The 23,782-nt window shown below is 46.5% G+C and overlaps 1 protein-coding gene across 1 annotated transcript in view; it reads left to right on the forward strand.

Moving 5' to 3' along the window:
• Positions 1–23,782, forward strand: part of LOC142494628 (store-operated calcium entry regulator STIMATE-like) — a 55,118-nt gene that overhangs the window by 16,474 nt on the left and 14,862 nt on the right. Inside the window, exon 5 of the mRNA XM_075599059.1 lies at positions 23,308–23,420. Coding sequence (XP_075455174.1) covers positions 23,308–23,420 — 113 coding nt within the window. The remainder of the gene's footprint in view (positions 1–23,307; positions 23,421–23,782) is intronic.

Here is a 23,782-nt window from a genome sequence, read left to right on the forward strand (position 1 = left end):
AAAAAGGCTTTTGTTACAAACCAAAAGAAGAAACCGGTAAGGATTACTGTAGGAAGAAGTGATGCTTTTAATGGCTAACCAATGTTTTAAAAAGAGTGCAGCTTTCAAGGACCACTCGAGTGTAGCGGGATACCCCCTGGCTACTATTCTACCCAATGGGCGGGCAGTAAACCCTGATATTTACAGGTTGCCAGAAGTTGGGTAGTTTTCGCCTTCACCTTTGGTACTGCACTTGAGTGACAGCAGAGGGTGGCACATCCTGTTGTAGCTGGGACAGCAGGGTGCCCGCTTTTGGCTGTACTTAAGGGCAGGACTGCCCTAAAGTTAGAGGTTGCTCCTTCCCCCTGAGGAAGGAAGGTCACACGAATGGGAGCCTGAGATTGGGGCCTTCCCATGTGCTCTTCCCTGCGGGGAGGAGTGAGTGTGACTATATATATAGGGAGGTGGGGAAGAGCTAGGACGGCAGCGGGTGCCCTTGGCCTGTAGTGACGGCCCAGGGACCATCTCCAGTGATTGCTGAGAGTAAAGAGACTGTATCCGGCAGACGACTGCTGTATTACTGCAAAGTGTGTAGTAATAAACCGTTCCTGTTTGAAATATAGCTCCGGCCTGGTGTGTGATCTAACTGGGGGGGAGAGGTACAAGTTCTACTGTGGGAGATCATCTCCATACATTCCTGGAGCCTACGGCAGATGGAGGCGCTGCTCTGTTAAGTATTATGTGGGGTATTGACCCCAGAAGCCTGTTCCTGTGTCCCAAAGTCATCGCGGACGACTCAGCCCTCCTGTTACCAGCAGGTATGCACCACACACACCCTGTAATGGCAACTATCTACGATTAGGGGGAAGGGGGGAATTAACACCGCTACACGGGTATGTTATAATAGAAGCTGACACAGGGAGAGTATATTTATACAGTGCACAATACATTAGAAAAATTAAAAGGCAGGGAGACAGGAGGAGGCGGTGCCTGACCATTTGGTGCAGGGAGTCTCTCCTGGGATGTATATGGAGGTAATACATAAGGTAGCATTTTAGTAAAACGTAGTAACGAGGGGTAGAATACTTTCATAGAGGATAATGTGACATGAATACCTAATCCCAGTTTAAGCCTGCATGCAGAGTGCCACATTTCTGCACGAGTTTGTAACCGCATAGTTTTCTGACATTACCCTTCTTTGTGGTGACTCTCCTGTCTTCAAGGGCTGCAGAAGTAGTGTTCTGCTGGTTTACCCGTTTTATTGCATGGCGATTTTGCATCTAACCTATTTCACCTACATGCAATCCTGTCTACTCCACGCACCAACACGGTACTCGTCTCAACATCTCCACCTACGCCTGTTTCCCCCCAGAGGGTTCTGTGTTTCCCCCCCAGAGGGTTCTGTGTTTCCCCCCCAGAGGGTTCTGTGTTTCCCCCCCAGAGGGTTCTGTGTTTCCCCCCCAGAGGGTTCTGTGTTTCCCCCCCAGAGGGTTCTGTTTCCCCCCCAGAGGGTTCTGTGTTTCCCCCCCAGAGGGTTCTGTGTTTCCCCCCCAGAGGGTTCTGTGTTTCCCCCCCAGAGGGTTCTGTGTTTCCCCCCCAGAGGGTTCCGTTGTCATGGTCCTGTTGATTACAGTACACCTGTTCAGGTCATCGCAGCTCACACCAACTAATGTCTGTAGTTCCAAGTTCTAGTGGCCATATTGATCCTGGAAAAGGGTAAATTTGCTACGTGTTGGGATGCCTCTTCGTTGACCAATAAGAAAACTGTTAACAGATTCAGTTTCTTGTGTGCAGAGCTTTCGGGGCCTCGCTGGTCCTTTTTCCCAACAAAAATAAATTAAAGTACACACGAAGATGGGACCTGTGAGGTTTCAAAGCTATGCACAGTATATTTGTATTATGGTGGTCAATTAACCCCTTGCGTGCTGCCTGATGTAGCATCTACTAACCTAAATGTCACGTGGTGGTGCTGCATAATGTAACATTTCAGTCACTTGAGGGAGGTCTCTGTAAGAGGACCTTTTAAAATCTGCAATATATGAATTTTGAGGTAGGACACATCAGCCTATAGATACTGTGTGTCAAGACTTCAGAAGCAGATAGGACCTCAGTGGCCAGAACAGCAAGGGGCAGGCGAGGAGGCGTCATGTTCATCAGCAAGGGTCCAGTGCAGGCAGCAACCATCATGGTCAGGGTCACAAGCAGGGGCCCGGGGCAGGCGGCAATCATCATGGTCAGGGTCACAAGCAGGGGTCCAGGGCAGGCGGCAAAAATCGTGGCCGGGGTCACAAGCAAGGGTCGGCAGCAGGAAATCCACAGTGACAGAGGCAGGGACAGGGCATGAACAAACTGGGACAAGCCTAGTGCAGGCAATGGCCTTTATTACGGAACAGATACAGGAACAAACTCAAGCATAAGTCGGGGAACTCAACACAAAGCAAAGGCAAGGAAGCACAGGAAACAGGAAACTGTAAGGACAGAGGACAAGAGCACCAAGAGGAGACACAGGCAGACAGAAAACAGCAGCACACTGGTGGACAGACAAGGGAACGGTGGCTGGGAGCAGGATGTCTAGGAGACCCTGACATTACTCCCCCCTCTCGAGCGTTCTTTGGACGATCCTCCAGGCTCTTCCCGGAGACCTTGATGAAAGGCAGACTCTGGGGGACCCACCTCCTGGTGGTTTGTTGACTGGCAAAGTACTTGTCACCACAGTGACGGCGCAGGAACCAGTAACTGGTACATCGGACGTTGCAGGAAAATTTCAGAGAGGTGCGTTTAACTTAATAGCAGTGGCATGGACATCAGGAACGGGTACATCAGGCTCTTCACACGAGTCAGTGGGGGCACGCAGTTCACTTTCTGTGGTCTCATTTTGTGACCAACGTATCTCTTTTGGCTTTGGAATCTCTTTCTCCAACTTCATCTTTTCAGACTCCAATTTAGCACTAAATGTCTGTTCCTTGTAACCCTTGCTCAGGTCTTGCAAAGCCTCTGCCAGCTTGCTTTTGAATTCTGTCTGATGTCCGGAATCTGTTTCTACTGTCCCAGTCTCCTGCCGTTTTGTGATATCACTTAAAGAGCATTTAAGACCAGCTATTTGAGTTTTCAGCTCTTGAAACTGTCCTCCTGCATTTCTTTTCCCACTCAATGCAGTTGCCAGTTCAGCTTCTTTGGAGTTGAGTTGCAATTCAACATCTTCCAGCTGACTCAGAGCAAGGCTTAAAATCTCTTTCCTTTTCTTTATTTCTGACCTGCAGCTGCCGGTGCTCCTCCCAGTCCTTCTCCAGCTCCAGCTGGGCCCTCTCACTGGCTGTGTGGTCCAGCAATTTGCAGGCATCGGCCATTTTGGCCTCATAGCGCAGTGTCAGGCCGGCCACTAGACGGACGGACACCTCTCCCTCTCTTCCATTTGGCGAGCTGTATCTTGAGCTCAACGATCTGCGCCTGCAGAGCTGTGAGTTGCTGGGATGTGTGATCAGCTGCTAGCTTTAGCTCTTCCACTTCTAGGCTTTGCTGCAATTTCCACTCCTCAGGGAGAGATCCCTGTTTCTTGAGTGCATCCTGCAATTCTCCTCTCGGGGCCTTCATCTCTTCACTGTGCTTACTCTGAGCATGCTTCCACGCATCCTTCATTATATTTTGGAGCTCTGCCAATTCCTTCTCTAGGGTTCCAGCAGCTTGCCTTTTCCAGGTTTCTTTCTCCAGGGTGTACTGACTGTTGGGGATGGAGCAGTGTCTCCTCTAGCTCTTGCTTCAATTTCTGGACCGACTCGTGCTCCCTATCATACAGAGTTACCTGGCCTCTAAGCTCCTCCTCCAGCAAGGCTCTGGTTATGCTCAGTGTGGCCTTCAGCTCCTCATGCTGCTCTTTGGGGACACACTGGGTACTCAAATGCATTTTTACGTCCTAAGCAGTCTGGATACTTTCTTCCTGCAGAACTCTCTGCTTCTCCTCAGCATACACCTGTTTCTCCTTGGTGTCCTGCAGAGTTCTTGCAACTGACTGCAGCATATTTTCTGTCTGTGTGCGCTGTTTCAGGGAGACACGTTCTTCTTGCAGCACTCTCTCTGCATTCTGCAGTGCTGCCTGAACGTCTAACTTTTCATGGGCCAATAGCTTCTTCACTTTTTGTGCTTGGTGAAGCTTCTCGGTCTCTCAACTGACCTGACGAGTCAGATTCCAAACCTCTTCCTTCAGGTTTATGTTCTTTCTTTACAGACTCTATGTCCCTTAGGACCGTCTCATAGGCATTCCTCAATGTACACTAGTGTTGTACATTGTAGCGATTAAAAAAAGAAACAGGTAACGGGTACCCAGCCAAAATCAATGGTTCTACCCAGCCGGCTACCCGGTTTGACACTTACCTGCAGGGTGGCGGTGATATCTAGGACAAGCAGCAGAGGTCCTGTGGCGGTGACAGCATCAGAGGTGTCTTCAGCCGGCGGGGGACAGCAGGAATCCCTTACACAGCACCGCAGCAGGTAAACAGTGTCTGTGTGAGCCACCGGGGAACCACGTGACCGGAGATGGAGTGTTCCTATTGGACACCCACCCCAACAGTGAGCCTCTGCTCCCTCTTGCCTGCCCCAACAATGAACCTCTGCTCCTGCCCGCCCCAAACAGTAAGCCTCCGCTCCCGCCTGCCCCACCTCCGCTCCCGCCCCACCTCCGCACTTTTTTTTTTTTGCTGCTCGCTTTTGTGTGATGTCTCTGTGTGGTCACTGTCTGATCGGCAAGTGCTTGTACAGCCAGAGTGTCCCCTCCCCACCTCCCCTTATTTTGGCTCTGTGATAAGGACAGGGTGGGATAAGGGTAAAGAAAACACCTGATTGACAAACATCTCCCCATTCAAAGGCCCCTAAAAAATTCACCCGGCCGACTATGTGGGATTGCAGCTTTAAGTAGGGGGGTCTCCAGAACCACGATAATTTCAGCTTCGGGGATCCTCTGCTTTCCGAGATACTTGCCTCCATAGTTGATGCCTGTACCTGCTCCAGCTTGGCTGGTTGGGGCTTTCTTAATGGTGGGTTTAAAGCTGCAGTTCAGTCAATATCCTGCATGTGTGTTTTTTTAAATAAATCAGTTCTATAGTAAGAAAAAATACTTTTAGCATTTTCTGTTTTTAAAAAAACAACTTTGAAAGACCAATTTTCTTGTATTCTATTTTAACAACAATTTGCTAAGGCACTGCCCCTTCATGTCCTGTCACAAGCTCTGGCACACCCCTCTGTCAGCCCTGCCCTCCCTCTAGCACATGTCAGTGCAGGAGTGCTCATGAATATTCATGAGCTTCCACTGACAGACAAGCAGAATATAAACAGATCCCTTCACTAATTATGTCACCAAATTTCGACCTATCAATACATGGAGAACGAATTGACTGGCAGCTATACAGCTCTTTAGGTAATTAGAGATTGCACACACAAAACTATTGAGGGAGTGAAGCAGAATATAAACAGATCCCTTCACTAATTATGTCACCAAATTTTGCCTATCAATATATGGAGAACTAATTGGCCTGCAGCTATACAGCTCTTTAGATCATTAGAGATTGCACACATGAAACTATTGAAGTAAAAAAATAAATAAAAAATAAAAAAAAAGACTGAACTGCAGCTTTAAATGCATTGACATCATCCCTTGATTCTTCCTATTGTCCCACGTGACCGGAATATTTAAACCTTTAAAGCTGCTACCGGCATATCTCAGGGAACAGGGGTCCCAAGAAATGAACGCAGTTCAGCTCCGGAGATCCCCTGCTTCCCAGCTTTTCTCCCAATGAGACTCAAAGCACTTCACAGTTACAGTACAGCGCGCGGTACGCAGCACATAGGAATGTTACAGACACCGTCCCTGCCCAGATGAGCTTACAATCTATGTTTTTAGTGCCTGAGGCATAGGGAGATAAAGTGACTTGCCCAAGATCACAAGGAGCTGACACCGGGAATTGAACCAAGATCCCCTGATTCAAACTCCATGCCAGTCAGTCTCCTTACTCAATAAGCCACTCCTTCTCCCAAGTGATAAGTCACAGTAGTGTGATTTTGTTTAAAAGCAAAGAAAAATTAAGTGTAGCCCCCTTTCCCCTGTGTGTTGGGTAACCACGTGTGCTGCTAATACCTACGTGGCAAACAGGAGGCCTGATCCTCCGCCACTGGGAGCCCGGGGTGTGTGTTTCAGTATCTACTAGCAGCGCCTCCACCTGAGAGGGATTCTCACGCAGTAGGATGGGCCCTCCCAAGGCAATATGCCCAGTAATGACACAGATTATATGCAACAGTATTTACTGAACAATGGTTATAAACATAGCAATAACATACAGTATAGTGTATACCGACCCGCGGAATATCCCCACAGTACTTGGGTGCAGGGGCACCAATGTCCCAGTGTCCAGGCTTTAATAGCCAATCCCACCCCAGTGTGTAGCAGCGCTGCCACAAGATATGTTGGGGCACTTGTAGAGAGACCTTCCTGGGCGCTCCAGCACCCGGGTGCCACTGGGTAATAACAGGCAACCAATCCGTCTGTCCCACCGAAGATCTTCCTCTGCGTGGGGTGGCCTCCAGATGGAGCGTCCCACCTTTAGATAGTCTCTGAGTTGGGGGCCTGGTTGGGTCCCAGATGCAGGCCGCGCACACCGCGTGCGTTTATCACTGGTACAAGGACACTAGCACTAACAGGCTAAGGGGAGCGTCCCACTCTGGGGCCTTCCCTATAGCACCACAAGCTAGTAATGGTCGGGGCCTAGCTGGGACCTGAAGGGGAATATTCTGGCCTAGTCCAGCGGAGCACTTCTCCCTGGGCCTTACCTAACCCTTGCTGCCCTGCTTCCGACTGACATGCTTCTCCTAGCACGCCAAATGTAACCACCTAGTGCAGTGGAATCCCGCAGCCCTTTTGGCTGTTGCGCGCCACATGACCTTTGCTCCAGAGGCTTCTGGGGCTTGTAGTTCCCCCACAGAGCTATACTCTAATGGCTGCCGCTAGCGCTGCTCCATGCGCATGCGCACCATCCCTGTAATGGCTGCCGATGCCTTCTGATGCTGTGTGCATGCGCGACGTGTCTCTCGCGCCGGTGCCAATCCCAGCATGGCGGCACCCTGCGCCGCGGGTCTCCGGCGACCTGCTCGCCAGCACCAACCTCCTACTGTTCCCGCAGTTACCGGAGGTAAGGGGGAAGCGCTCAGGAACCGGGGGACCAGAGTGGACCTGGTTACAGAAGTAAATCCAGTGTCTCTCCCCCCTCCCCCCATAAGAATGATTTATTTTTTGGGATGAAGCTTGTGTATGCAGCCTTTATATTTACTAAACCCCATTGTGGGAAGGTTGCTCATACAGTAATTTAATGTAATCATGTTGATTAGGTAGATTTAATCCCTAATATTAAACATGTGTACATGGCATTACATCATATCAACAAGTAAATGGACTTACCCCGGGGAGAACGGCTCACCGAGAACTCTGTATCAGGCTCCGCAGGACCGCGTCACATTTACATTACAATCACTCAACTTATTGCATGTTTCTGTGTATAAAACAATATTAGTCGACTTGTACAAATAGCCTTTGTTCTGAGGGCTGTTAAACCTATTGGGATTTTTGTAGGGGGTTTGGGCCTAAATTTCCAAAGTGAAATCGCACTGCCGATGTGTGTGTGTGTGTGTGTGTGTGTGTGTGTGTGTGTGTGTGTGTCCACACAGGTCTATTTCCATGCAGTATAAACTCTACACTACAGAGCTTTGTAACGTCGGGCCAAAATTAGGTTGCTTACTCTTTGCAGTTATTATGAGCATTTTTCTTTCTTTTCTTACAATGTGTGGATAACACATTGCGCTGAATGCCTTACATCACCCGTAGCAGTCTAATGACTTTTGCCAGGTTGCTCAAATGTTGTTGTTTGTTTTCTGATCATAAACTGTGACCCTCCATCCTATAATGGATTACTTCAAGTCTGTCCAACCTTCCCCCCGGAAAGCGGCACACCGTTTTAGAGGTGACACAGAGGGCATACAGGTAGTCCTGCCTATGTGCTGGCATCCTCCTGTTCTCTTTCCATCTCTGTTGCACTTATAGCACTCATTTACTCTTCTTCTCCGACAGGTCAGGTTTTCAGGATATCCCTGCTTCAGCACAGGTGGCTCCGTCAGGGGCTCAGTTGAAGAAGCTGGGATGTCCTGCAGACCTGACCTGTTGGTGGCCCTTGAGGACTGGTGTTGCCCACCCCTGCTCCACACTCTGTGTTGGCCTCCGGTTCAGGAGAAGATCACGGTTGCTGACCCCTGTAGGGGGTTTGGGCCTAAATTTCCAAAGTGAAATCGCACTGCGTGTGTGTGTGTGTGTGTGTGTGTGTGTGTGTGTGTGTGTGTGTGTGTGTGTGTGTGTGTGTGTGTGTGTGTGTGTGTGTGTGTGTGTGTGTGTGTGTGTACAAACCACAATCTTTTTGGGGGGTTTGGCTATACCCCTAAAATTGATTTTTACACAACTGTCCAATATTGTTCTGTCTTCTCCATTGGCACAGCATGTCCACCTCCTCTTTGCTGTTACATTTCTCATCCCCACCCATCCACCCACTTCCTGCCCCATTTTCTGCTCTCCGCTGAGGTTCTGCTTCCTGTACACCAAGGGTGCGGAATCCTTTCCCCCTGTGTCTCCCTGCCCGCGCCCCTTGCTCGGCTATGGTGACATTTGACGCCGGGTTACCATGACGACGCGTCACTGGAAGCCAGGGTAAGTTATTTACAGAGGTTTCGCGCGGCCCCCCAGCATTTAATTTAAATGCCTTGGGGGTGAGCATGGGACCTCTATAACTTCCACCCCCAGTCCCCTGAAAATTTTGCCCCCCAGTTTGCACACCCCTGCTGTACACTATAAAAGGGAACTGGGAAACCGAGAGATCAGGGGCATGCACACATTTTGTCAGGATATAAATTGAGTTTTCCGGGCTGTATATGGCAGGTTAGGCATGTATGGTTTTGCACTTTTGTCGTACATTTTTTTCCCTAGATCTTGTCTTTTATACAAATTGTAAAGAAGTGAGCGTTTTATCATCTGCAAGAGAGCTGCACAAGGCCGATCTGAAAATCCATCGCCTGCCTCTACAAGCGACGGTTTGTTCGAATAATATTCTTCTACTATCCCGTTGGTATCCCATTGATAATATTCCTGTTGGAGAAGAGAACACATCTAACACGTTCACAACAGTCGCTCCATCCTCCTAACACCCAAAGTTATGTTCGTATGGAACATTCTCTCTGCCAGGGCGCGGAATCAAGGGTCTTCTAGACCTCAGTGGCGTCGCCCTGATTGAAATTGTATTGTATTGTATGTCTTTATTTATATAGCGCCATTAATGTACATAGCGCTTCACAGCAGTAATACATGTGGTAATCAAATAAATAACAGATAATATAAATAACAGATCATGGGAATAAGTGCTTTAGGCATAAAAGTAACATTAAGGAAGAGGAGTCCCTGCTCCGAGGAGCTTACAGTCTATTTGGTAGGTAGGGAGAACGTACAGAGACAGTAGGAGGGAGTTCTGGTAAGTGCGTCAATACTATTTCATTAAAATAGCATCTTTTTTTGTCCAACACTCCCATTTGGGTTGACATTTCTGCTTCAGTATTTGCATAGCTCTCTCTGTGCCCATTTGCGTTGCAGGCGCGTCTTGGCCGTTGTTTGCGATGTAATCCCAACTGCTACACGAAGGCCAGTGATCCGACTTTAATGGGTTAAGACTCCCCGGTTGATTTCTAAAAATTATTCGGAACAAATATATCTCTTGTAAAAACACTTTGAAAAGTCCGGGCCCGCCAAAAGGGGAGAGTGAATATACAGTGGTGTGAAAAAGAAAGTACACCCTCTTTGAATTCTATGGTTTTACATATCAGGACATAATAACAACCATCTGTTCCTTAGCAGGTCTTAAAATTAGGTAAATACAACCTCAGATGAACAACAATACATGACATATTACACGTGTCATGATTTATTTAACAAAAATAAAGCCAAAATGGAGCAGCTGTGTGGAAAAACTAAATACACCCCTGCTGCTTCCATAGGAATTAAGATGCTAAGTAGCAGACAGGTGCTGCTAATCAAATGCCCTTGATTAATTTATCAGCAGCAAGTGTGACCACCTCTATAAAAGCCGAAGTTTTAGCAGTTTGCTGGTCTGGAGCATTCAGGTGTGTGTTATCACAACGGTATGTCACGTGCTGCTCCCATCCCAAAGTGATCAGGGTTTCAGGCTGATGGATGGTTCCTTCACACCCAGTAACCAACCATGGAATGCAAAAGGATAAGGAAAAGAGCAGACAGAGATCAGGGCAGTAACCCGCACGTCTACACTTTAAGTTACAGCGTTTTTAAATACGTTTAAAAGTTTAAGTTGGAAATGTTTTTAAATATACTGTAGTTATACAGTACTTGTTTAAAAAATATATATATACATACACACGGGCACCACTAATATGGTGGGTTCCGTTCTGAGAACACGCAGTAAAGCGAAAATCGCCGGAAAGTGGAACCATCGATTTTCGTTAGGTGCGCGAGCGCAGACTGGCAATGCGCCGTTCTGCGCATGCGCGACAGAAGGAAACCCCTCCATTCCGCACATGCGCGACGCCTGGCCGGCCTGTTCCGCGCATGCGCGACCCCTGGCGGGCCGATTCTGCGACCCCTGGACGGCCCGTTCGGCGCTTGCGCGGACATGGCGGCCCCCTTCTCGGCACCGGCGGATCGCCGAGAAGCGGGGCCCTGCTGTATATTATTTGTGTTTATTTTTTTGCCCTTATATTTAGTCTATCATTAATTTTAAAAAAAAATCTGTCTTTCGCTTCCCTTCCCTCTGTAAAGGTTGGTTTTATAAGCATAAAAAAGTAATGGTATGAGAAAAAGCTGAGCACTAAAAAATGGTTATTGGAGAGAAAAAAAATGCAGAGAAGTGTGTTCCCAAGGGAATAAAAAATGAATTTATTGGATCACATTAAAAACAGAGGCATGCAGCCCGGGCCGCCTACGCGTTTCACGCCATAGCGCTTTATCAAGGTTTCCAGACTTCACGGGTACTTTATGTTGGGACCTTTATACTTCAGACCTGTGTCTGTTAGTAGTTCTGAGCACTGCACATTTTTCTGGACTGTGTAAAAAAAAGTAATACATTTTTCTTCAAAACGTACACTTTGGCAGCACGGACCTTGAAACGCTTAGACTCTGTTATAAGTAAAAATACAATTATCCCTTCGCTACTGATTGAGCAGACGTTTACAGCTTTTAGACGACGTGAGTATTGTGCTAGAATTAATGACGTAATCGGAGTAAGGTATTTCTCCAGCTGTAAATTCTGAAGATATATTATTCACTCGTACAGTAGGCGTAAAACCTTTCCTGCAACGGTCTCCGTGTTCCCAGAGCTTTTTAATTGAAATTATGAGTCTCAAAACCTGAGCTATGTCGGTTCTCAGTAAACTGATCAATAGATGAAAGCCAAAAGCATAGAGAGTTTATTAAATTTTGTGGTTTTCTAGGTCAGGAATGTGCAAACTGGGGCGCGCAAGGTTATTTTTTTTGGGGGGGGAGAAGCGACGGTTACAGAGGCCCATGCTCTTCCCCAAGGCATTTAAATGAAACGCCGGGGCACCGCACGAGGCCTCTGTAACTTCCCTTACAATGACTCAATCGGCTTGGGCGAAGCGATGTTTTACATGACCCAACAGCGTCATTTGACACTTCAGACTAGGTAAGGCCCCCCCGACCTAAGGACGCGAGCAGTGGCGGGGGGAGGGGGGCGTATGGCAAAAAGTTTGCACACCCCTGTTCTAGGTAGTAATATTTTTTAGGGACCATGTCGTGACACCAGCTTCTCCCTAGATTAATGTTAACAAAGCCCCAGCCACAGTCAGCAGAGCCCATTCTACAGTGATTTAATGGCATTAGCTTCCCATGGCTCGGACTTCCTGACCTCTTTGCTCAGTAGCCAGCCAACTTTTCACCTTCAGTACATGCCAGGAACCATCTCCCTTTATCTCTCACAACAGTCCTGATATTGATGAGCCAGTTCCTTGTTTTAAAGCCACCTTCTTAGGCCCAAATTGAATTAATGGCCGTGGCATATATTATACTAATGCCGTGTTAGTCCAGTTGCGATAGTGCAGAGTAAATTAGTACTTCAGTATTACTGTAAGTGATACCTTTTTTTTGTTTGGACTAACAATTTTTAGTCCAAATAAGAAAGGTATCACTTAATACTGAAATGTATGTGTATATAATATAATTAATATATATTATTTGTGTATGTGTGTTATAATTGTATATATTTGACACAGTGAGTGAGTGTGTTCCAGAGGCAGGGGTCGGTATGAGAGATTTTGGGGAGGACAGAGTAGTAGAGAAGCGTGGGACAGAGAGAAGACTTTGCCTTGAGAGGAATGGAGGAGGTGAGCAGCCCCATAGCGAGAGATCAGAGCTTAATAAAGAGGAAACATACAGGACACCTGCAAGCTCATATTGAACCACCAAAATAACCACAACATATATATATAAGCATATAAGTGTCACAGAGGAGTGCTACTGAGCATGGCAATATATATTTAAAACCAGAGACAGATCATGAAACACAGACAGAGCTCAGTGCACATCCAGTGAAACTTATACACGTTACAGTGCCTAAATATATATGTATAGAAATCTATTAACTTACAACACTTTGGAATTAATAAAGAGGATCAGAAAAGTGCATTTTTGTAATTATTAATTGGGTTAAATGTAGCTCAGTGGTTTTCACCTTTCTGCAGACTGCCACACGTTGTTGCCCTTATGACTAGCGGTGACATAATCCGTTTGCAAGTTTTTTTTTGTTTTGTTTTTCCTTCTACGTTTTGGAAAAAAAAATAGAAAATTCTCATTATGAATAATGTTTTTGAATACTCTAATTCTCTAATATTCTTTCCACCCTTTTTTTTTTAATTCTCAAACTTTAAATTCCCCCTCTCCCCTGTTTTTCTTGTGTGCAAATTTTAAAATATTTTCCCTTTTTTTTTTTTTTTTTTTTCTTAACAATTTTGTGCTTTTTAATTTTTTTTTTTAATCAACAAATTAGCGGTAAATAGAGATTTGCAAATTATGAACGGAATATGTTATGCTAGTTTAAAGCTCATTGTGTATGGGGGGCGGGATCCGGGTCACCGCAAGCAGTCCCATGAAGGTGGCGGGGTTTGGCATGCGGGTGCTGCCAGGCTTCCAGCACTGTAAGGCTGGGATTATGGTGCCGGCGTCGCTGCGTGCGCATGCCCGGCAACCACTCTGCTGTATTTTCTTGTGGGAGCTGCCCCCGTGCAGAGAGGCGCATTGACGCAGCAGCGTTCTGAAAATACAACAAATGTTTGTATCTTCAGGCGGCTGCCGCGTGACGTCAGCGCACATGAGCTGGTTCAGCCAATGAGGGCGGACCAGCTTCGTGACGCCCCACGCACACGCGTCTACGGTAATCCTGCAGCCAAGTTCACAAACGTGGATATGGAAATAAACGTTGAACTCAGCAGGTGCAGGTCCACATAGGACCACGTTGAATTAATGACCGCAATATGTTTCACAGATTACATCCAAAAAATTGACATTTGTTTTTTTTTTGTTCTTTCTAAAGTGTTTAGATCATTTTTGAACGTTTCTTATGAGAATGCTTGTAAACATTGTAACGCTTCGGGCAGGGGGCGGCAAACTCCAGTCCTGGCGGGCCAACAACAGGCCAGGTTTTAAGGATATCCCTGCTTCAGCACAGGTGGCTCAATCAATGGCTCAGTCAAAGATTGAGCCATCTGTGCTGAAGCTGGGACTGATTGAGCCACGTGCTGAAGCAGGGATATCCTTTATAAACTGACCTGTTGGTGGCCCTTGAGGACTGGAGTTGGGGCTTTTACCTCTTCTTTTCATCATTTTTTCTTATTCTGGCTCTTTCTCCAAAGAGATTGTTCATAAATCTAATCGAGATTTAACATTCTAAATGAAAAGCCACTCAAAATCAGCCATTTGAACTCCTTTCTGAAAGGCACCCACCCCCTCTGTGTTAGACTGTCCTTCCTTACGTTGGACTGCGCTTTTAAGTTCTAAACAATAGTTCCGTTTTTGTTGCAATCTGTTTGTCAAATCCAGGTGGCTTTGCCCCTTTAACCACTTAATGGTCAGTTGTGTTTTTTGGAGATGCGTGCGATTTATTGTAATGGGTTCACGATGTCTCTAGCCTGTATCCAATGCACTTTATATCCAGTGTATTATAGCAGATATGCAAACAGTGCCAAATTCTCCCTAAGGGGAGGAGATGTGTGGGATGTTTTTAGCACAGTTGTCATGGTAGTGTATGATATTTCCATAATACCCTTTTCCCACGTTCTGACACAGCCAAGTTCACAGTGTGCTCCAAGAGACGTGTGTACATGAACTGAAATGAAACTTTACACTTAACATAGTTTTTTAAAAATGGCAATTCATCTTCGGGTGGCAACAATCCCACCCCCCTCCCCCTGATAACAGACACACTGTTGTCGATTGTTCCAATTCTTATAGGACCACCCATAAAACTGCGAAAATGAAGAGTTCCTTATCAAGAGCTAATACACTTTCCTTCTGTCGATCTGTCCTCTCTGCCAGCTTGGTTATCACAATTTAGAGAGCAGTGGAAATGAGCCAACAGTATTGACCGTTCTCCATGAGACTCCACTGACATCTGTGCTATATGGTTGAATATATAGTTGGTGCTATGACTGAGTGAGGCTGATTCCAGAGAGTTGACAAGTCAGACTTCCACCAAGTCACTTAAAAGTAAAGTCTTTAGTAATCAAACAACGGTTGAAGTGCTAAGCAGCTCTTGGCCACGACATAGTTACATAGTAGATGAGGTTGAAAAAAAGACATGCGTCCATCGAGTTCAACCTAAAATGGCTAATGAATGTGCCGTGGTCACTTGGTATGTATCTGTGCTATGTGCCTGTGTGCTATACTCCAAGTTGTCTGTCTTAAATGATGCCGGACTAGCTGACAATGCACAGTACCGGCTCCCTGCAGTGTATCCACATCATCCCTCCTACGCAGTGAGGGATTTTATTAGTGTCGAGTGAGAATGTGTGTGGTGACTTGTCTGGCAGTCTCCTGGCAATGGATTCAGCACAGCAGGTTTCATCAAAATGTAGATAACTAGGTTTCATGACTTGATTTTTTACCTTGTACGTGCTACTTATTCTGACTTTGACATTTCTAATACCAAAAAAGAAAAAAAATCGGTTTGTACTGGTACCGCGACCCTCCCCGGTACTGCAACACCCCCCCTGCCCTCTAACACCCCACACCCATTACCATTATTCTTAAACCACTGCTTCTCCTTCCACAATGCAAGTGAGAAGTGTCAGCTCCATTCATTATTTAGGAAGCGTTTTATAGCTGATCAAAGTTATAATGCTCTCACTATACAGGCATACCCCGTTTTACGTACACTCACAAGTACGTACATTTTTTTTAAATTGCACCTTACCCCCTGTGTACGTACACATGCTTCGCGAGTACGGACACCAGGGGGCAGCGTGCGCATGCTGCGGCGGTGTGCCCTCTCTTCCTCTCCCCGGCGCTTCCTTTACCCGGCTCCCCTAGCTCTTCAGTTCCCCAGCTTCCCCCTGGCTCTTCCTTTCCCCGGCTCATCCAATGCCTGGCTCTTACGAACACCCCCCACCTCCCCTGGCTCTTCAGATCACCCCCCTGGCTCTTCCGATCATCCCCCACCCCCCCTGGTCCTTCCGATCACTCCCCCCACCCCCCTGTCTCTTCAGATCACCCCCCACCCCCCCTGGCTCTTCCGATCACCCCCCCCCACCCCCCCTGGTCCTTCCGATCACCCCCCCCACCCCCCCTGGTCCTTCCGATCACTCCCCCCACCCCCCTGTCTCTTCAGATCAATCCCCCACCCCCCCTGGTCCTTCCGATCACTCCCCCCACCCCCCTGTCTCTTCAGATCACCCCCCACCCCCCCTGGCTCTTCCGATCACCCCCCCCACCCCCCTGGCTCTTCCGATCACCCCCCCACCCCCCTGGCTCTTCCGATCACCCCCCCACCCCCCTGGCTCTTCCGATCACCCCCCCATCCCCCCCCTGGCTCTTCCGATCACCCCCCCCCCCGAGCCCGCTCAGAGCCTCCGCTTACTGCCATGCTTCTGCCGCCCGCAACCTGCACGCTGCTTCAGGTAGGGGAAGAAAGGGAGGAGGGACATGGGGGGGTTGATGTGAGGGACATGGGGGGGGGTTGATGTGAGGGACATGGGGGGTGATGTGAGGGACATGCAGGGAGGGGGGTGATGTGAGGGACATGCAGGGGGGAATGATGTGAGGGACATGGGGGGGGTTGATGTGAGGGACATGGGGGGGGTTGATGTGAGGGACATGGGGGGGTGATGTGAGGGACATGCAGGGAGGGGGGTGATGTGAGGGACATGCAGGGGGGGGGTGATGTGAGGGACATGCAGGGGGGGATGATGTGAGGGACATGCAGGGGGGGTGATGTGAGGGACATGCAGGGGGGGTGATGTGAGGGACATGCAGGGGGGGTGATGTGAGGGACATGCAGGGGGGGTGATGTGAGGGGCATGCAGGGGTGGGGATGATGTGAGGGACATGCAGGGGGGGTGATGATGTGAGGGACATGCAGGGGGGGGATGATGTGAGGGACATGCAGGGGGGGATGATGTGAGGGACATGCAGGGGGGGTGATGTGAGGGGCATGCAGGGGTTGGGATGATGTGAGGGACATGCAGGGGGGGTGATGATGTGAGGGACATGCAGGGGGGGGAGGATGTGAGGGACATGCAGGGGGGGGATGATGTGAGGGACATGCAGGGGGGGATGATGTGAGGGACATGCAGGGGTGGGGATGATGTGAGGGACATGCAGGGGGGGGGGATGTGAGGGACATGCAGGGGGGGAGGATGATGTGAGGGACATGCACGGGGGGGATGATGTGAGGGACATGCAGGGGGGGTGATGTGAGGGACATGCAGTGGGGGTGATATATGGGAGACGCAGGGTGGTGATATGAGGGATGTTGGAGGAGATGTGATGATTTTACCCGTGCGGCCCGATTTTTGTATGGGGGGTGGGGGGGAATCTTTTAAAAATGTATTGAGGCGGTGTTTTTAAAAAAAAAATGTATTGAGGCGGTGGGGGTCTTTTTAAAATGTATTGGCAGGATCGGGTATTTTTATTATGTATTGCGGGGTGGGATTACATGTATTTAGAGGGGTGGGGGGTTTTGGTATGTATTTTGTGGGGGGGATTGAGTGAGTGGGGTAATTGACATAATTTTTACATAATTTTCCGTTCATCCATTTTGCATCTGCCAGCACTAGTAAGAAAAAAATCAGCTGACATTAAAGATTTTCTTTCTATAAAGCTTACTATATTTATTTTGGTTACAAATGTGTTATTTACATCAGTTATGCACGTATATGACGATTGCCGTACAGTACATGCATCGTAAAGTGGAAAAAAAGTAGTGCTTCACTTTAAGTACATTTTCACTTTACATACATGCTCCGGTCCCATTGCGTATGTTAAAGCGGGGTATGCCTGTACTCTTCATCTGATGATTTTGGAAACTCCAGTATCGGACTCGGTTTAACAAAAAAACAAAACAAACAAATGTTTATATATATATTTTTTTTTTCTCTGTACCCGGAGATGCGGGCTGGATATATCCTGTTTGTTACATGAATGTCCTAGGATCCTGAACTCGGACGGTAACTTCAAAGTAGGAAATACCCTCCCTGTCAGCTATTGTTTTCTAAAGTACTTTCAAAGTGATGTTGCAATAAAAGGTCTAATGAATTAAGCAGAACGTTGGGCTTCTTCAGGGCATAACCTGGCTAAGTCAAAAGATTGGGGCGAACCAGATATTTACTGCTTAACCTCTTCAGCGACGCAGGATCCTGCCCGCTCTGCGGCCACCGGCCACCTCTGGCACGCGCTGATCATGTGATCGCTATTATGGAGACGCTGATGGAAGGGGCAGCTCCTCCCCTTGCGTACAGATTGGAGAGCTGATTCTAACCCTAGAAAACCAGCGACGTGTCATGATATACAGGGTATGTCACACTCGCGTCCGAAGGTCAAGGACTGTGGGTCAGGGACCCCCCTGGATCAGGTAAAAACATTTGCTTTGTTTCAGCATGAAGGAGCAATAACAGAGCCATTGGAATATACTGCAGTTGCTTGGCTACAAAAATCAGAGATTTGATTTCAGCAACATCTGCAAACATTCAAGCAGCTGCAGGCTGTGCCGCGCAGGAAAAGCACCAACAAGTTATCATTCATATTTGAACACGGTGACCGCAGAAGAACTTTTTGGCACTCGCTAGCTTCAGAATGCGTCTTTTAACCCTGTCCATGCATTGTAGGCCAAACTGCCACTCAAGAGTTAATTTACTGTGTTTAAAGAGGCAGTGCAACTCGGGACCAAAGTGAATGTTGGCAGGGATAGGTTAAACAGGTTACATCTTTGATACATTCGCAGTGCAGGCTCTGGTTTAGGTGGGGATAATGTTAATCTTGCTTGACCCACCATAACAATGACATCGCCTCTGGCCCCGTCAACGGAGAGGGAAGTGGATACTTGTACATGTCTTCCGAACATTTCCACGGCAATGTTGGACTCCCCAGCGGTGGGCACATGCAAACAATTCCCCTTCTAGCTCTTCCTCTGTCTGTGCGGGATAGAAGAACTTCTCAAGTAAGTGAGACAACTTAATGTGGGCAGCTTACTACACGCAAATCTAACATAATGGGGCCAGGAGGCCAGCTCGGCTCTTACACGCTGCCAGAAAGAAGTGGTATAATATAAACACCTGCTTTTCAGGGGGAACGAGGCATATAACTTAGTAGATTACATGATACGTAGTGCAGTTGGAAAGTATGCAACTTTAAAGACTATTACAATAAAATTAAATGCTTTTTTGCATGTTTGTGTAACAGTGTTTCCCTCACCCGGTGGGAGATTTGTCCATTACTACGGTGTATGGTGCATATACCTGCTGGTAGTGGGGACACAGGATCAGGCTTCTGGGGTTCATACCCCACATATCTCTTTAGCAGTGCAGCGCCTCCATCTGCCGTGGACTCCAGGAACTGTAGGTGATCTCCCACGGTAGAACTTATTACGTCTTCCTCCAGTAAGGTCACGCACCAGGCAGGAGGTATATAACAGGGACGGTTTATTCTCTCTGTACAGCTTCTGCCCGATGCAGTATACTCAGCTCTCGCTGAATGATGGTCCCTGGACCACCACTACAGACCAAGGGCGCCCGCAGCTGTTCTAGCTCTTCCCCACCTCCCTAGCAGAGGTATGGTCACACTCTCCCCCGGATGGAAGAGCACATGGGAAGGCCACAATCTCAGGCTCCCAGTTGTGTGACCTGCCTTTTTCATAGGGGGAAGGACACTACTAACTTGAGGGCGGTCCTGCTCCGTTGTCCCAGCTACAAAAGGATGTACCACCCCTTGCTGTCACTCAAGTGCAGTACCAAAGAGGAGGGGGAAAACCCCATAACAACTACTGCAAGCCTGTTAATACCAGGGTTTACTGCCAGCCCATTGTGTACAATAGTAGCCATCAGGTGACCTGGCAACATTTAGTTATTTTTTATTCAGTCCATTAAACGTACCCTTCCCCTTAGTACCAAGTCTGGTGGTCGGAGGTGTGACTAACTTTTAAAAGAAAGTAACAGGCCGTTTGATTCATAGTAAGGCCCAAAGGGGTTAAATGAGGCTGACCGGGCCTGATCTGAGTGCAAGTCTTATTCGTGTGCAGTAAATGGATCTTAAAGTGCAATGATGCTTAACACCATATGGTAACTTTAGCATATGTACTTTGCCATAATGAACAGGTATCCGTTAAACAGAATCGAGTAAGCAATGAGATAGTCGTGTTAAGTATTATCGGTGATAGTGAAACTTAAAACAAAAAAAAAAAGAACAATAGAATAGTGTTCACTGGCAGCTACAGAATAAATGTCAAATATGTTACTTGGTGTGTGCTCCATTACACAATACCTTGCTATCTGGCACTGGCATGTTAATTGGTATCTTGGCTCTTATTGAAAAATAAATATAGCAGACTTATATCGCCTAAATGAGATTTGGCAATGGGTTGAACTTAAAGCTGCAGACGAAGCAGTATCATAAATGTGTGTTTAAAAAAATAAATCTGTTCTGTACTATGAGAAAATACTTGTAGCATTAAAAAAACAAAACCTCCTCTGAATGACATTTTTAATGTATTATAAAGTAACGAGCATTTTTTGTGTCTATAGCAACCCTTTACAAAGTCACATCCCCTTCCTCTTCTGAAACAGGCTCAGGCACACCCGTTTTGAGCCCTGCCCTCTCTCTAGCAGTGCACCAATTGTATCTAGTGACTGGTGTGGAGAAACTTGTGTGGAGCGCAGGTATCACCATAAACATGTAAGGGAAAGAATAACAAAATAGTGCAATATGTCTAAATGAATACAGCAATCTGAGCAGGAATCATGAATGGGAACTCACATTCTCCCAGTGGTATTACAGCCTGTATTTGGCAATAGATGTGGTGGGTAGATTCAGCAATGTGCAGGGGGGTCTTGCTTGTACACACTCCCAGATGATAGCAGGACGAACCCTCAATGGAAATGAAAATAAAGACAACTCTAGTGCAACACTGTATGTTCACTATGGATATATTGAAAAGGCAATTAGTATTGCACTTACATGATCAACATGTGCTTAGACACGTAACAATTGTTGCGCAGCATAGGTGTACTCCATCCACCCCCCTCCCGAGGTCGCGTCACTTCCGGTTCGGCCCATCGCGTCACTTCCGGTTTCGTCGGCGAACGCAGAATGGATCCTTACGGGTTCTGGGGCTGGTCTGGCACACTTCTGAACTGCTGCAGGTTCACTCAACGCGTTTCGCTGGCGTGGCAGCTTGGTCATTTTGTCACTGAAATAGTACTATGATTTTGATGATTTTCATTGAATGGAAAACTTTTGTAATTTCTGCAGGGGAAAAAAATTCTTTCCACCAAAATTATTAAAAAAAATACAATTTCAGTGACAAAACACCAAAGTTTCACTTACAATGCGCGTGCTTGGCACACGCGGTTTTTTTTTTTTTTTAGATTTTTAGAGATCTTTTATAAAAATCATGTAACATTACCACGGCAAACAAAGGTGTTTTCTTTTTATCTTGGCTATTCGTGATGAGACTGTTTGCCAGTACTGCTTGCCCCAGGTAAATGTGCTCGTTCTAGGTTTGCTGTGTATTTTTGTTTGCAAAGTAATTAAGGTGCCATCAATCATTAGTCAGACAAACATAGGTAGCTAATATACTTGAATCCAGTGTTTCCATCGAGAAGTGATGCATCGTAATTCACAAGATACAAATAGGTAGGATTGTTGCAGTAGGGCGGGTTTGAATATGTATTAGTACGTAAAGTAGAAGCATGAAGAATTTTTTGTTTTGTATGTTTGCAAATGTATGCCCAGAAATCTAATGTGAGGCAGTCATTTATAAAGCTTGTTCAGGGTTCATGTCAAAGGTAATATTATATCATTGTGATGAGGGATGAACTATAAAGGACATTTTGGGAAATCACATTACTGGCAAAATGTCACATTGGTATTAATTCAAAATAGAAAGTTACTAGCCAATTTGACAATAAAATTATTTCGGAAATGGTGAGTTTCTCCAGAAAAACCTCAAGAGTATCCACATGTGAAACAGGTTTTGCAAATCTATTCCAGTCTTCAAAACCTCCTCCTGGGATTAAGATATAAATATTCAAAATGACCATTTATTTGGACTTCCACAATTGCCTTTTGCCAGCAACCTAAGCAGCTCCATACAGCCAAGTCTAGATTTAGGAATATACAAAAACTATTCAAAGGTATCTGTTGCTCTCTTCAGTAGAAATGTGTGAATCTGGCGCCTCTGGGTTTGCTAATGCTTATTCCAATTTTCTAAAGGGCTTTTTACCAAACCACAGATAGATAATTTGGATGCTAAAGAAGAATTTTGTTTGTTTCATGTTTGAAAAGTACAGGCGACCCTCGCTTTCCGACATTTTGTTTTCCGACGCTTTGTACAGGGGGTTGCTTTCCGACGTCAAAACACTTTTATCTGACACAAATATTCAACATGACGACAATAATTAAGACCTGTTAAAATGAGTTTTGCTTTTACGACGATTCACTATCGGACGCCATTTTGAAGAAGGCATTGTGTTGGGTAACTGATGGCGGCCGCCAGTAGAGGTAATTTTTGAGTGCCCTCTGATATAAGATGATATGGGCCAGATTCACGAAGCGGCATTAAATCAGGGCAAATAACGTGACGTTACCTAAAACAGGAACGGATGTTTTTTTCTCCGTTAACGCCTTACTAGGAGACCATTCTGGAGAGTGCTCAAAATAGATTGACCTGTACTCTGTCGGGAGATATCTGAACACCCCCTGAGATACCTGGGCAATGCACATCATTTCAATATATACAGCGCAACCCTGTTATAACGCCAGCCGTTACAACGTAAATCCACTTATACCGCGGTGCAAGCGTTGCTCCCAGTTTTCGGATTTATGAATACTTGACAACACAATTATTGGTATTTTTAATACTTTATTGTAGAATGCATACAATTGTACATTATTTCTAACGTGATCCGCTTATAACGCAATGTGATTCTTTGCACCCCAAGCACAGCGTTATAAAGGGGTTGAGCTGTATGTTGCAAATTAAATTAGTATAGTTCCCGGGGATCTCAGGTGTGATCACTGGACACTTCCCCTGTGTAGTGTAGGTCATTGGGTGCGCAAACATTTTTGTCTGCGCCCCCCTGCCTGCTCTCCCCCCTTACCTTTTATCCAGCGTTTTATGACGTCACAACGTCGCGTTGCCATGGCAATATGACGTGACCCTGTGGCGTCATTTTTCTACTAATACTAAAGGCGGGCTTTTTATATGCAGGCTAAATGCCCGGTGTCTTGCATGTATTGTATGAACAGAGAGAAGCGGGAACATGATGGTCTTCCAAACCATCATTGATGCTGAAGAGGTCCGTGATATGGAAGAGTATGAAAACCCCTTATTTATATCCAATGTCTCATTTAGCGTTGGGTTTCATCATGAAATAACTATGATTCCAGATATACTGTATTTTTTCATCACTTTTTCAATCCCATGTGAAAATACTCTGAATGTCTTGGCTTCTCTTTACTGAATCTTACCAAGTGGTACTGTGCTTTAAATGGCCTTTCTATTCTAGGTGACCCTCCACAAGCTGCTGCCTGGTTAGGACAGTGCGTTCTGTACCTATTGATAATGGTGATTGAGAAGACCATAATCAGCCTTGTTTTGCTCATTCCAGGCTGGACAAAGGTAAGGCATCATTTTATCATTCTTGGTAAATCAAAACCCCACTGATGAGCACATTCACACGTCTCAGACAGGTCTACAACCCTGTCTTTCCTCATTATCACTTAGAAAACAGCACTTCCGCTGCAGCCAGGGATTCTGGGTAATGGCATGCAAATGAGCACACTGTGTCACTTTTTACTTCTTATCCATTTTAACACGGAGCCCTCTAAGCTCCTGCCTGCCATAAGTATGGGAGAAACATTGCTAAAAGAAGCCGAGCATGTTGAATGAAGTCCTTGACTGTCAGTGGCCTCCAGCAAAGTTATAGGGCATTTTCTGAAGCTGTAGATGGTGATAATGGAAAAAGAACATTTAGCCGGGTG

The sequence above is a fragment of the Ascaphus truei genome, chromosome 5 (genome assembly GCF_040206685.1).
Source record: "Ascaphus truei isolate aAscTru1 chromosome 5, aAscTru1.hap1, whole genome shotgun sequence".
Taxonomy (NCBI): domain Eukaryota; kingdom Metazoa; phylum Chordata; class Amphibia; order Anura; family Ascaphidae; genus Ascaphus; species Ascaphus truei.